Source organism: Oncorhynchus gorbuscha, linkage group LG07 (genome assembly GCF_021184085.1).
Source record: "Oncorhynchus gorbuscha isolate QuinsamMale2020 ecotype Even-year linkage group LG07, OgorEven_v1.0, whole genome shotgun sequence".
Lineage (NCBI taxonomy): Eukaryota > Metazoa > Chordata > Actinopteri > Salmoniformes > Salmonidae > Oncorhynchus > Oncorhynchus gorbuscha.
In genome coordinates, this window is record NC_060179.1 from 33734184 (window position 1) to 33749634 (window position 15451).

General features: G+C 42.3%; 1 protein-coding gene across 3 annotated transcripts in view; it reads right to left on the reverse strand.

Annotated features, from left to right (window-relative positions):
* esyt2b (extended synaptotagmin-like protein 2b) overlaps window positions 1–15451 on the reverse strand; it is a 48421-nt gene that overhangs the window by 22037 nt on the left and 10933 nt on the right. For all 3 annotated transcript variants that reach the window (XM_046356256.1, XM_046356255.1, XM_046356254.1), the window contains exons 7-10: window positions 11329–11384; window positions 2543–2663; window positions 1189–1365; window positions 830–912 (exon numbers count right to left, since the gene is read on the reverse strand). In XM_046356256.1, the coding sequence (XP_046212212.1) occupies window positions 830–912; window positions 1189–1365; window positions 2543–2663; window positions 11329–11384 (437 nt within the window). The remainder of the gene's footprint in view (window positions 1–829; window positions 913–1188; window positions 1366–2542; window positions 2664–11328; window positions 11385–15451) is intronic.

Genomic DNA, 15451 nt, shown 5'->3' on the forward strand with positions numbered 1-15451 from the left:
GGATGTCATTGATTACATGCTTTTTTGAGCCGTGTGTCCCTGAGCAGCAGATGCCATTAATGTGCACTGTGCTAAAAGTAGTAATGAACCTATTTTTGACAAAATTGGTTGGCAAACCGTCAGGAAGCTTAGTTTCTTCATAACTAGCTAAAAGCTCAGATTAATGAACAGCTTTTCAGCACAATTTGGTGTAAACCCTAAAGCCTTCAGAACGTCTCGGTTTCCCATCACTAAACAAAGGCATCCAACCTGGCAGTGACTATAGGGCAAAACAGACCAAAGGAGATGGCAAATACTCAACCATTAAAGGTTTAAGACTTAAATTGGTACAGCACTCTCACTAATGGGTGGCACAAACGTCGCCTCTTACAAGGCACGCCTCAAAATATGTTAATGAGCCAGAAACAACAATAACATTTCACCCACTAGTGGTCAAAAGGGTTTGCCACACCAGAAATACAGTACACTACTGTATTCTGTGGGTTGGAATTACAAGTAATTTGAAATACAGCAAAAACATGTTCTCTCTTACTTTAGAGGATTTGCTTTGATTTGGTTGACCTTATGCTTCTTGTGTGTGTGGCATTCTATTTTGAACATTCACAAAAACTGTAAGTGAACTTCTACTGTATTTTACATAGCATATTTTACAGTAGTCCAAAGTCCAAAATATATCAAATATTTTGAATATTTGTTGAATATTTTCCCACAATGTAATGTAATTTATGCTAATCCATTGTATTAAGCTTGTACAGTAAGATACAGTTCATAAACAGTCATTTACCTTGAAAATAACAGGATGGTTTTACAGTGCAGGATATGAGCTTACCTCCCCAGGAAATCATCTTTGTCTGGGTCCTCATCAAACAACTCAATCTCCAGATGTTGGCCTGAGTACTCGTATACCAGGGCCTGACAAGGATAAGGACAAGACTAAATACAATCTCAGATACAGTAGTTTACATCGAATACAACCAAAGGTAAAACATGACATGATGGGTAAAACAGCACAAAAGCCAAAAATAAGAGGAAATATTGGACTGTTGGAAATATGCACATGTAAGTTGTATCTCGTTCTACATACCCTATATTGCTGTCCCTGGGGTAGTTACTATATAACATAACCATATTTTGCGGTTTTGGTTGACGTGCCATTGGAAGAGTTCATTTTCAGTTCATTTTGTTCACCTCGTAAACTTCGTTCCATTTGGGGTGCAGACTCTCTTTGACCGTCTTGCTCTGGAAGAGCTGGTTGCCAATCTGGAGGACGCCGTAGGGGTCAGACTTTCCTTTGATCAGCCCGCCTAGGAATTTATCTTTCCCCTCCAGGTCCTGAGCCTCCAAGAAGTGAATTCTCAGGACTCCCTGGTGACACACACAGCACAGGGACAATTCAGGAAACAGACACTTTAAAATAGAATACAGCGACACTGTAGCTCTTTCAAGTAGTCAATTACCGAAAGCGCCATCTTTGGCCTCATGGGTGGAAGGTTATTAATATTTTTCAGAATTTCATAATTAATCTATTATTTTTGAACAAAGAAAATCCAGTGTTTCTATGTCAAACAGTTTCACTATATTTCAGTCTTCTGTGATGTATATATCAAGTGTAATATTGGGATTTAAACTCAAAATTGAATACATTTCAACTCTATATCTGATGGTACTGGTAAGGTGTATACTTTTGTTTCAAAGTAGATTTGTTTAAGAATGAGTGACCCTGATTTAGCCCACCGCAGTAAAAAGTTTTAAAGGGACATTGCACTTTCATATAAAAGTTTGTCCAATGACTTCTGACCTCTAAAGAGGTCTTTAGTCAAGATGAAACCATGTACCACAACATCGGTTGTGTAGATCCATCTATAGGCCTCCACCACGAATGAATGGAAAAGATAAGCACTGAATAAAACCAGGAAAACCAGGGAATTAGATGATACTTAACTTTCCCATTCATTTGGTGTCAAGGCATATAGGTGGATCTACATCCTGTAGAAACCAATTTCTTGGAAGGTAGTTTCATCTTGACATAAGTCTACTTTTGAGGTCTATTAAATGTCCCTTTTTTGACCAGCAAGTGCCACTAGTGTACACTGTGTTGATCAAAGCCTCGAGTAAATTAAGCTTTTTTTTGTTGACACAATTGGCCTGAAAACCTCAAAAGCTTCAGGAAGCTTTGCTGCTCCATCACTACCTATCAGGATCATCATACATGTAGAATATTTGGTATTTATTAGGATCCCCATTAGCCGCTGCAAAAGCATCAGCTACTCTTACTGGGGTCCACAAAAAAATTCCAACTTCAAATGATGGATTTGGTGGCAGACGGATAGGCTCTGCTAATACAAACACTGTTAATTAAAGGGTTACTTTACTCAAAAACATATTTTAGTATTTTGTTTAATAGTCCATTGTTGATATGGTCCCAAAAATTGTGCGTGTCAAAATAAACAAAATCCCCCCCCAAAATGTGTTCTTCTAATTCATGTCTGAAATATGATAATGATGTATGATTAGATATAGGATAGATGAAAGTCTGCAGTACCTTTGGCATAGGGAAGCGTAGCTGAGCCAGTTCTACATCTCCCACCAGTGGGATAGTGATGCGGTTGGGCAACACCAGGTAGCTGTAGATGATGTCCTGAATCAGACTGTCTGAGAAGCCACTGGGAAAAACAAAACACAACCGAGCCCAACAATCAGTGAGTACGACTTTTGGATGAGATTATTCTCACCTAATCTCAGTTTAGCACAAAGGAACATGTCTTTTTCTGTTTTATAAGATGGTGGGAACATTGGAAGGGGTTCAAGCATGTTGTTGGGAGTAAATCCTTTGAAATGACCCGGATTTCTGCATTGATTACTCATAAAATGTGGTCTGATCTTCATCTAAGTCACAATAATAGGCAACACAATCTGACTAAACTAGTAATACACAAACAGTGGTACTTGTCACATTTTTATTGAAGACATTGAGTAATCATTCACAGTGCAGGCCTGAAATAGTAAGCGAACCCTTGAATGTAGTAACTTGTAGATCCTCCTTTAGCAGCAAACGTCTCCCAAACGATTCCTGTAGCTGCTTATACGACTTGCACAATGTTGAGGAGGAATTCCGAACCATTCCTTCCTACAAATCTGTTTCAGTTCATCAAAATTTCTGGTTTGTCTTGATTGCACAGCCCTCTTCAGGTCATGCCACAGCAACTCCATTGGGTTAAGGTCAGGACATTCCAAAACATGAATCTTCTTCCTCTTCAGCCATTCTTTAGTTGATTTAATTTCTTTAGTTGATTCACCCAACAACCTCTCTTAAGCTTGAGGTCATGGACTGCTGCCCTGACATTCTCCTGTAAAATGTCTTGATACACTTTTGAATTCATTGTTCCATCAATGATTGCAAGGCGTCCAGGCCCTGAGGCAGCAAAGCAGCCCCAAACCATGATGCTCCCTCCAACATGCTTCACAGTTGGGATGAGGTTTTGGTGTTGGTGGCATACTTTTTTTTAGACAGCATTGATTTCCTTGGTGATGTCCTTCCATGAACACCAATGCTATTCAGTGTTTTTCTGATAGTGGACACATGAACACAGACTTTTGTTGTTTGTAGAGTTTTCTGGAGGTCTGTTGCTGTTACCCTTGGGTTCCTTTCTCACCTCTTTCCGGATTGCCCTTTGTGCTCTTGGATTGATCTTCGCAGGACGCCCACTCCTAGGGAGAGTAGCAACAGTCCTGAATCTTCTCCATCTGTAGACAATTTGTCTCACCGTGGACTGTTGAACACCGAAGGTCTTCAGCAAAGCTTTTGTAACCTTTTTCAGCTTCGTGCATCTCTATAATGAGTCTTCTATGGTCCTGTGAACGTTTTTGGGATCGAGGAACGGTTCACACGAACCAATCTTTCTGGAGAAGAACAGATTTGTCAGTATCCAGGCTTTGTGTGCCTTTATTTAAAGGGCAGGGCACCTGTGCAACCCACACCTCCAATCTCATATCTTCATTCGAGACGCACTACTCCAAATAGCTTTTGGAGAAGTCATTAACGCAGAGGTTTTTCCAGCCTGCACTGTGAATGATGACTCAGTGTCTTCAATAACAATTTGAAGAGTACAACTGTTTGTGTGTTATCAGTTTAGTCAGATCGTGTTAGTCTATTATTGTGACTCAGATGAAGATCAGACCACATTTTATGATTAATCAGTGCAGAAATCCAGGTCATTCCAAATGGTTCACAAACTTTTTCTTGCAACTGTAGCAGTGAGGGTGTCACTGAGCAGGAGGTCTTACAACCTAAGAATGACAATGCCTTGTAAGGGAAGTCTATCGCTAAGACTGGTCTCGTAACTGCTGAGAGATTTTCTGTTAACCTTCAAGCTATCCACTCGGGTCCGATACTGTAAACAGAAATAAATGTATGAGAGGATTTAAGCAATCTGTAAAAATGAAACATATTTTTATGTACCCCATTCCTTAACTTTTTCTCTCTCTCATTTCTCTAAGAAGGGTTCCCAAGAAACATATTTATCATTTTATCCTATAAATTTCTCTTGCAGCTGAGCAGAAAGCTAGAGCACTTCTCTGGGAGCAGATTAAGCAGAATTACAGGGAACATGATTCTCCTTTAGTATGTGATCATTCACATGTAACACATACTCACACACACACACACACACACACACACACACACACACACACACACACACACACACACACACACACACACACACACACACACACACACACACACACACACACACACACACACACACACACACACACACACACACACACACACACACACACACACACACACACACACACGTAGAGAGCTTCATGCAGTATCAGCTGTTATTGTTCCCCTGACCTTGCAGTGGTACACAAAGCTAGGCCGTACTCCAAAAGTAAAAATAATAACACTACAATTGTCAGACAACCTGTGTTGAATAACATCAAGGGGATATGAGAGTGAGAGGGTGAGAGAGGTGGAAAGGGAAAAAGAGAGAGTGAGTGAGAGGAGGAGGAGGGGGGGGTCTTTGGAAGGGGTGGAGGGTTTTATCTACTCTGTGACACAGTGGACTCCACCCCTCCAACATGCAGCTGGCACTGTCTATTGCTTGTGGTTGGAAGCTAGTCTCTGAGACTGTCTTTTTTTCTGCTGCCCGGGCCTGTCCTGTCCTGTCACTAACCCAGAGGCAGGCGCAGCTCCCCCCCAATCCCCTAGCCCATGAACCTAGCACATGCCACTGAGCCTCCACAAACAGGCTCACAGTGTACTGACTGCACAGATCTATTACACCCCTACAGAGAAATAGAGGTGGGGGGGATGGGCGGTTGTGCTCTGTAGAATCAGGGAGATGATTTCCATCACTGAGCTGCGGATGTGTCAACACCCGTGTCTAAATCAATAGACTGTGAGGAGGAGAGTGACCGTACCACGAAATCTTTATTAGGGACATTTTCCACCGCCACAGTAGCGCTATAAGGTTTAAACACCAGAAGGCACTGTCAACTCACAACAATATAGAAACTAAGAATTGACTGTTGATAATACAAATTATGCCCGGATCTGCAGAGATGGCAAAGGATATCTGCTCTTTGAATGCCATGAGAACATTATATTGGTCCCTTTACCAGAAGAGGGAAATCTGTTCTATTGAATCCATTGGCTTATGGAAGTCATGAATTGTGCTTGTTTCACCAGCCATCAGTGCTCTATTTATGTGTCTATGTGACTCGGATGTGTATGTTGTTGCTGTTGGTGCTTTGCTAGTGAGTGGTGACAAATCCAATTTCCCCCTTTGGGATTCATTTCAATTCAATGCAAGTAGTAGCACTGCCATAACCCAGAATATGTTAAAGATAAAACAATACAAGTGCAAACTTATTAGCCAATGCGTCTTTACAGTCTACTCTATTCTACACTAAAGCTTAACAATTACTCTTAATATGCAGATCATCCAATGCACTCTTTCATGTAAATTAGCCCTAAGAAATCCCCAAGTCCCCTCCCCATTACCCCAAAATGTTAGATTTGAGAGATGTACGGATGTAGAGTCTTTTAGCTACCCCAGAGAGCTGGTGGAGTGGCCCAATTTAAATATATATAAGTCAGAGATGAGTTTATAATGAAAATGACATCTTGCTCAACCGTAAAAACCTTCTTGCTTTCTGAGCTGTGTGAGATTTTCTTTAGCCCTGTCAGGCAGGCATGTGTTGCGATGAGCATTTAAATGGACTGAAAGCCTGAAAGTCTAAAAGCCGTAGGGCGATGGTCACTCTAGCTGTTGTCTAGCTGTCGTCCTCCTGCTACCTTACAAAAATGCTCCAACCACATACAACAACCCCAAGAGGAGAATACCTGCAATAAAACCTGTAGGGGAACTAATCACATTAGTTAGGTGATTAGGTGAAAGCTTGGTCTGAAAAAAGAAGGTGTCGGGTGAAGTTGCCCCTGGACGGTGATCTGGGGTCAGCTTTCGATTTTCCCCACACAGCAAATTCTCCAGTGTTAACATCTTTTTAATTGACACTGAAAGTGTAGAGTATGTGGAGCCATATAGACACCAGAACAGTGTTAAATTAACACACTGCTTTGTGTAAAGCCTTATTCAAATATTTCGCAGAGTGCCTTGATTTTCGAGTACATTTCAGAGTTGCCACTCATGACTGTATTTGTTAGTGACAGAGACATGGTTGTTGCATTCATCCATTTTCGGTCCTGTGGACTTTACCAAGTAAGATCCTAAATGAATATGTCATCATAAGATGTTTAATAAGTAACACAATACCATACGTATTCAATAAGGCCTTATTTTTACGGCCTAGTTTTACCCTAATACATGGACCTGAAACTCACAAACATCACTTTCAACCAAAACCATGGCAATCATTATCATATTTCCCAGCATGCTGCATTGGAGGTAGATTTTTTTATTGTTTGTTTCAATACTTATGCTTATGGTCCTTCTGTAGCTCAGTTGGTAGAGCATGGCGCTTGTAACGCCAGGGTAGTGGGTTTGATTCCCGGGACCACCCATACGTAGAATGTATGCACACATGACTGTAAGTCGCTTTGGATAAAAGCGTCTGCTAAATGGCATATATTATTATTATTATTATTACATTGATTTATTGATTAATATTATGCTACTCAAATATAAATTACAAAAATGTTCTAAACGATATGCTATTTGGACTTATTGCACCCCTTACTGAAATGGTTGTTCCATTTTAGATGCGTTAAGTATTCTCATAACTGTTTTCCTAACTCTGGCAGTATTCTGAATACAAGTTGCAGGTGATAAAATATTCCAGAAGTTGGATATCCTCAATAGGAATTACACATCACATTGCAAGCCAGCATAATATGATTTGCAGGCCTGATGTGGCCTGTAAACCATGAGTTTCAGGCCGTTGTATAAAACAAAACAAAGTATATATATATATATATATATATATATATATATATATATATATATATATATATATATATATATATATATATATATATATATACAGTTGAAGTTGGAAGTTTACATACACTTACGTTGGAGTCATTAAAACTAGTTTTTCCACAAATTTCTTGTTAACAAACTATAGTTTTGGCAAGTTGGTTAGGACATCTCCTTTGTGCACGACACAAGTAATTTTTCCAACAATTGTTTACACTAAGTTGACTGTGCCTTTAAACAGATTGGAAAATTCCAGAAAATGATGTCATGGCTTTAGATGCCTCTGATAGGCTAATTGACATCATTTGAGTCAATTAGAGGTGTACCTGTGGATGGATTTCAGGGCCTACCTTTAAACGCAATGCCTCTTTGCTTGACATCATTGGAAAATCAAAAGAAATCAGCCAAGTCTGAAAGTACCACGTTCATCTGTACAAACAATAGTACGCAAGCATAAACACCATGGGACCAAGCAGCCATCATACAGCTCAGGAAGGAGACGTGTTCTGTCTCCTAGAGATGAACGTACTTTGGTGAGAAAAGTGCAAATCAATCCCAGAACAACAGCAAAGGACCTTGTGAAGATGCTGAAGGAAACCGGTAGAAAAGTATCTATATCCACAGTAAAAACAAGTCCTATATCGACACAACCTGAAAGGCCGCTCAGCAAGGAAGAAGCCACTGCTCCAAAACATGCCATAAAAAAGCCAGACTACGGTTTGCAACTGCACATGGGGACAAAGATCCTACTTTTTGGAGAAATTTCCTCTGGTCTGATGAAACAAAAATAGATCTGTTTTGCCATAATGACCATTGTTATGTTTGTGTGTTCATTGAACACTATTCCTGTTTCTACAGTCGTGGCCGAAAGTTTTGAGAATGACACAAATATACATTTTCACAAAGTCTGCTGCCTCAGTTTGTATGATGGTAATTTGCATATACACCAGAATGTTATGAAGAGTGATCAGATGAATTGCAATTAATTTCAAAGTCCCTCTTTTCCATGCAAATGAACTGAATCCCCCAAAAAACATTTCCACTGCATCAGCCCTGCCACAAAAGGACCAGCTGACATCATGTCAGTGATTCTCTCATTAACACAGAACAAGGCTGGAGATCACTCTGTCATGCTGATTGAGTTTGAATAACAGACTGGAAGCTTCAAAAGGAGGGTGGTGCTTGGAATCATTGTTATTCCTCTGTAAAACATGGTTGCCTGCAAGGAAACATATGCCGTCATCATTGCTTTGCTCAAAAAGGGCTTCACAAGCAAGGATATTGCTGCCAGTAAGATTGCACCTAAATCAACCATTTATCGGATCATCAAGAACTTCAAGGAGAGCGGTTCAATTGTGGTGAAGAAGGCTTCAGGTCGCCCAACAAAGTCCAGCAAGCACCAGGACCATCTCCTGGTGTTGATTCAACTGCAGGATTGGGGCACCACCAGTACAGAGCTTGCTCAGGCATGGCAGCAGGCAGGTGTGAGTGCATCTGCATGCACAGTGAGGCAAAGACTTTTGGAGGATGTCCTGGTGTCAAGAAGGGCAGCAAAGAAGCCACTTCTCTCCAGGAAAAACATCAGGCACAGACTGATATTCTGCAAAAGGTACAGGGATTGAACTGCTGACGACTGTAAAGTAAAGTAATTTTCTCTGATGAATCCTCTTTCCGATTGTTTGGGGCATCTGGAAAAAAGCTTGTCTGGAGAAGACAAGGTGAGCGCTACCATCAGTCCTGTGTCATGCCAACAGTAAAGCATCCTGAGACCATTCATGTGTGTGGTTGCTTCTCAGTCAAGGGAGTGGGCTCCCTCACAATTTTGCCTAAGAACACAGCCATGAATAAAGAATGGTACCAACACATCCTCTGAGAGCAACTTCTCCCAACCATCCAGGAACAGTTTGGTGACGAACAATGCCTTTTCCAGCATGATGGAGCACCTTGCCATAAGGCAAAAGTGATAACTAAGTGGCTCGGGGAACAAAACATCGAAATTTTGGGTCCATGGCCAGGAAACTCCCCAGACCTTAATCCCATTGAGAACTTGTGGTCAATCCTCAAGAGGCGGGTGGACAAACAAAAACCCACACATTCTGATAAACTCCAAGCATTGATTACGCAAGAATGGGCTGCCATCAGTCAGGATGTAGCCCAGAAGTTAACTGACAGCATGCGAGGGCGGATTGCAGAGGTCTTGAAAAAGAAGGGTAATTGTCATGTAATTGTCAATAAAAGCCTTTGACACTTATGAAATGCTTGTAATTATACTTAAGTATTCTCAAAACTTTTGGCCACGACTGTATATGGGTCCACAGACTCAACACTTCCATTATTTTTTTAATTTTACCCCCCTTTTTTTCTCCCCAATTTTGTGGTATCCAATTAGTAGCTACAATCTTGTCTCATCGCTACAACTCCCGTACGGGCTCGGGAGAGACGAAGGTTGAAAGTCATGCGTCCTCCGATACACAACCCAACCAAGTAATAATAATAATAATAATATATGCCATTTAGCAGACACTTTTATCCAAAGTGATTTACAGTCATGTGTGCATACATTCTACGTATGGGTGGTCCCGGGAATCGAACCCACTACCCTGGCGTTACAAGCGCCATGCTCTACCAACTGAGCTACAGAAGGACCACCAAGCCGCACTGCTTCTTAACACAGCGCGCGCATCCAACCCGGAAGCCAGCCGCACCAATGTGTCGGAGGAAACACCGTGCACCTGGCAACCTTGGTTAGCGTGCATTGCGCCCGGTCCGCCACAGGAGTCGCTGGTGCGCGATGAGACAAGGATATCCCTACCGGCCAAGCCCTCCCTAACCCGGACGATGCTATGCCAATTGTGCGTCGCCCCACGGACCTCCCGGTCGCGGCCGGTTACGACAGAGCCTGGGCGCGAACCCAGAGTCTCTGGTGGCACAGCGCTGTACAGCAGTACAGCGCCCTTAACCACTAAGATAGCACAGAGTGTCCTTCACTCCCACCTGCTGAACACCTGCCCTTGCCATCGTTAACAGAACCGTGGGAAAACAGTGCCCAACAGGCGGGGACGAAGAAAACTGCCTACAGGTGTACGGCTAGCTAGCTACCGTTGTCGCCCCCGCCCTCTCTTCTGTGGGGTTTATCGGCCGCTGGCATCCAACATTATTGTGCATTAACGCCATCTACTGTACTGGAGCGCCCCCGCCACCCTCCTGACCTAGCTTAAAAATGTAGCAATGCAGATGCAGGAACGCCCCAAATTGCAGGCCGCAATTGCACCCTTCTCCTCTCTTTTCCTCCCTGACCACACCAAACAATGAATTGAACATCAGCCATCATCTGAAGCTCAACAGTATGTGTCATTGAACAAAAGTGAGTGAGTTTGTCTTACAATGTACTTTGATTTGTTCTATAGTTTCTGGGTTATGCCCTATTGTTTGCCTATGGCTACTTAGCGTCAGCATTTGACAAATTATTCATTTAAGTTTAAGCCATTTCAGTATTGCTACTTATAGCACCCTTTTGAGTAGCATTATATGGGACATGTGTATTGATGAATTGTGCCAGGGTAATCACAGCTCGTTGTGGATTTAGGTTTAACTGACACTTCTTTACTTTGTTCCTAGAAGCATACTACATACTATTACTTCAATGTTCTCCGATGACTGACCTTTGTCAAAATAAAAAAGTGATCAAGCCCATTGGAGGCCATCCCATTCTCACTCAAATCAGAAATACAGTACATTTCTTACACTCAGTGGGGTTTTTTACTCTGGAGAATTTGCTGTGCACTAACGGTGGTTAGAATTGGGGGAGGGGAAGCTGATCCTAGGTCTGTCGCTTGGGGAAACTTCACGCTGGAGCACAAAAGAGACGCAGTTTACTTACTTCAGCCCAGGAATGTCTAGTATATTGGTGAGGCCTGTCCAGTTGATTTCCAGAAGCTAGATAAAAACAAAAGAACGGATTTAGCTGTCTGGAAACTGGAAGAACATGCTGTTCTTAGAAAGATTAATTTGCCACACCAGTGCTTTTCTTTTTACTTACTTAAGTGATCTAAAAACAAAGCACATCATAATAAAAAAGGAAAAATGCAGAGCGGGACACCAGCCAGAAGGAGTGGGGAGATCAAACAAATGATCTTAATTGATTCAAGCACTTAACTTCATTGTTATGTGACTCAGTCATCCGAGTGAGTGACAGTGTGTTGGTGCAAATCTCTTGATGATTAAAAACAAAAGATAGCGTTCTGACAATGGAGAGTGCAGCAAAGTGAAACAGAAGCCAAGAAAGCTAATTGCCTTGCCTCTTGCTAAATAAACCAATTTCATAGGAAACCTGACATTTTTTACACACTAAAATAAGACAAGCTGGCGTGTCAACACAAGCATGTTTTTAGCTGCAATTGTGCCCTAGTTTTCCCCCGAAAGTTAGCGGTAAAGGCTATTTCCACCAGGCTAAGTTCACCATTGTGTGTTGAACGCCGGAATCAGGTTGGTTCTACCAGGCTACCCTATAGTTAAATACTGTACTTAATTGTTTCACTTGTTTCAGCTGTCTCTTATCTCGCCTACTGTTGAAATGGGGACACACAGCCCTGTACAGTATGTATATGAGTAATGCCCAGGTCACTGACACCAGAGATACCGGCCACAGATTGGACAAACACTTGACCTGCTGAAAGATTTATTACAAAAACAATCCTCTGGAACCACTTCTGTATACAGGAGCTGTTGCCCCAAACTGCATCCTATTCCCTAAGTAGATTCCCTTTGGGACCTGGTCAACAGTAGCGCACAACATAGGGAATATGGTGCCATTTGGGATGCACACGGGGTCTATTGAGTTCAGGGACTGTATAATTCCGTGGAAAGTCTCTTACCTAAAGGTTCTGTGGATATAAAGTGTTAACATTGTTAACATTGTTGGGTAGAGCAAAGGTGAACAATGCACGTTTTAAAATCACAATGCGTATTTGGTAAAGGAGAGACAGCACAGCTAAGCCAGAAAAATATTTCATCTAGGAGTCAGACAGGTGGTAACTTCGAAGCCGAAAGGTATTTTTTATTCATGCGTAGCACTGACGTGTCTCTTGGCTCAAGGAATCAATTTCAATGCGTTTCTATAGTCCCCCTCCTCCCTCTCTCTCTCTCTCTCTCTCTGTTGCCTACATTGCAGCAGATATAGTTTTGAGCAAGGACTGATTGGAACACCGCAAGGCATTCAAAGTAGCCATTTGGTGCATCTCCACTGTATGGATTGGTACCAGTGCTTGGCCAAAATGTGTTGCATTTTGTGTTTAACGCTGGTGCTGAGACCCAAAAAAGCCGGAGTCTCACCAGTGCTGCAGTAGAGAAACCGTATACAGCATGTACTGGAGCAGTAAATTGGCAGAGCACACTCAACATCAGCAAAAAAAAGGTGCTGGGTTAAAAACAATCCAATTTGGATAAATGTTGGACAGAACACACATTGGGTTATTTTGACCAAGCCAGTTTGGTCACTTAGTTGAGTTGTTGGGTTATTGATGTTGGGTATTGCGCTATGGAGGCATGACTTAGTAGGGGCGTGGCTTAGTAGGGGCGTGGCTTTCAAACATACAGAACAAAAATATAAACGCTGCAGGTAAAGTGTTGGTCCCATGTTTAATGAGCTGAAATAAAAGATCCCAGAAATGCTCCATACGCACAAAAAACATATTTCTCTCAAATTTTGTGCACAAATTTGTTTTACAGCCCTGTTAGTGAGCATTTCTCCTTTGCCAAGATAATCCATCCCCCTGACAGGTGTGGCATATCAAGAAGCTGATTAAACAGCATGATCATTACACAGGTGCACCTTGTGCTGGGGACAATAAAAGGCCACTCTAAAATGTGCAGTTGTGTAACACAACACAATGCCACAGGTGTCTCAAGTTGAGGGACTGTGCAATTGGCATGCTGAGTGCAGGAATGTTCACCAGGGCTGTTGCCAGATAATTTAATGTTTATTTATCCACCATAAGTAAAACTTCGTTTTAGAGAATTTACAGTACGTTCAACCGGCCTCACAACCACAGACCAAGTGTAACCACCCCCCCCAGGACCTCCACATTCGGCTTCTTCACGTGGGATCGTCTGAGGGGGGGGGGTGAGAAGTATTTATGTCTGTAATAAAGCCCTTTTGTGGGGAAAAACTTTGATTGGCTGAACCTGGCTCCCAACTGGCTAGGCCTATGCAATGCTCTCCCAGGGCCACCTATGGCTGCACCCCTGCTCAGTCATGTGAAATCCATATATTAGGGCCAAATGAACATATCTCATATGGACTGATTTCCTTAAATGAACTGTAACTCTTTGAGGCAAGCAACATTAAACCATGCATGAGAGCACCAGCTGTTCTGGACAACTGTGTGATCTCGCTCTCCGTCGCCGATGTGAGTAAGACCTTTAAACAGGTTAACATTCACAAGGTTGCAGGGCCAGACAGATCACCAAGATGCAAACTCAAGAGCATGCGCTGACCAGCTGGCAAGTGTCTTCACTGATATTTTCAAACTCTCCCTCACCCAGACTGTAATACCTACATGTTTCAAGCAGACCACCATAGTTCCTGTGCCCAAAAATGCCAAGGTAACCTGTCTAAATAACTATTGCCCCGTAGCACTCACATTTGTAGCCAAGAAATGCTTTGAAAGGCTGTCATGGCTCACATAAACACCATCCTCCCAGACAACCCGGACCCACTCCAATTTGCATACCGCCCCAAAAGATCCACAGATGATCCAATCTCTATTGCACTCCATACTGCCCTCTCCCACCTGGATAATAGGATCACCTACGTGAGAATGCTGTTGATTGACTACAGCTCATCACTTTTATTTTTATTTATTTTTTATTTCACCAGGTAGGCCAACTTCGACCTGGCCGAGGTAAAGCAAAGCAGTGCGACAAAAACAACACAGAGTTACACATAAACAAATGTACAGTCAATAATAAAAAATAAAAGAAAATAGAAAAATCTATGTACAGTGTGTACAAATGTAGAAGAGTAGGGAGGTAGGCAATACACAGGCCATAGAGACTAAATAATTACAATTTAGCATTAATACTGGAGTGATAGATGTACAGATGATTGTGTGCAAGTAGAGATACTGGGGTGCAAAATAGCAAGAGGGTAAGTAATAATATGGGGATGAGGTAGTCGGGTGTGCTATTTACAGATTGGCTGTGTACAGGTACAGTGATCGGTAAGCTGCTCCGTCAGCTGATGCTTAAAGTTAGAGAGGGAGATATAAGACGCCAGCATCAGAGATTTTTTTCAATTCCTTCCAGTAATTTGAAGCAGAGAACTGGAAGGAAAGGCGGCCAAAGGAAGTGTTGGTTTTGGGGATGACCAGTGCAATATACCTGCTGGAGTGCGTGCTACGGGTGGGTGTTGTTATGGTGACCCGTGAGCTGAGATAAGGCGGGGCTTTACCTAGCAAAGACTTATAGTTGACCAGTTGGTTTGGTGACGGATATGAAGTGAGGGCCAGCCAACGAGAGCATACTGGTTGCAGTGGTGGGTAGTATATGGGGCTTTGGTAACAAAACGGATGGCACTGTGATAGACTACATCCAGTTTGCTGAGTAGAGTGTTCGGGGCTATTTTGTAAATGACATCGCTGAAGTCAAGGATCGGTAGGATAGTCAGTTTTGCGAGGGTATGTTTGGCAGCACGACTGAAGGAGGCTTTGTTGCGAAATAGGAAGACGATTCTAGATTTAATTTTGCAGTGGAGATGCTTAATGTCAGTCTGGAAGGAGAGTTTACAGTCTAACCAGACACCTAGGTATTTCTAGTTGTCCACATATTCTAGGTCAGAACCGTCCAGAGTAGTGATGCTAGTCGCGCCCGAGGGTGTGAGCAGCAATCGGTTGAAGAGCATGCACTTAGTTTTACTAGCATTTAAAAGCAGTTGGAGGCTACAGAATGAGTGTTGTATGGCATTGAAGCTTGTTTGAAGGTTTGTTAGCACAGTGTCCAAATAC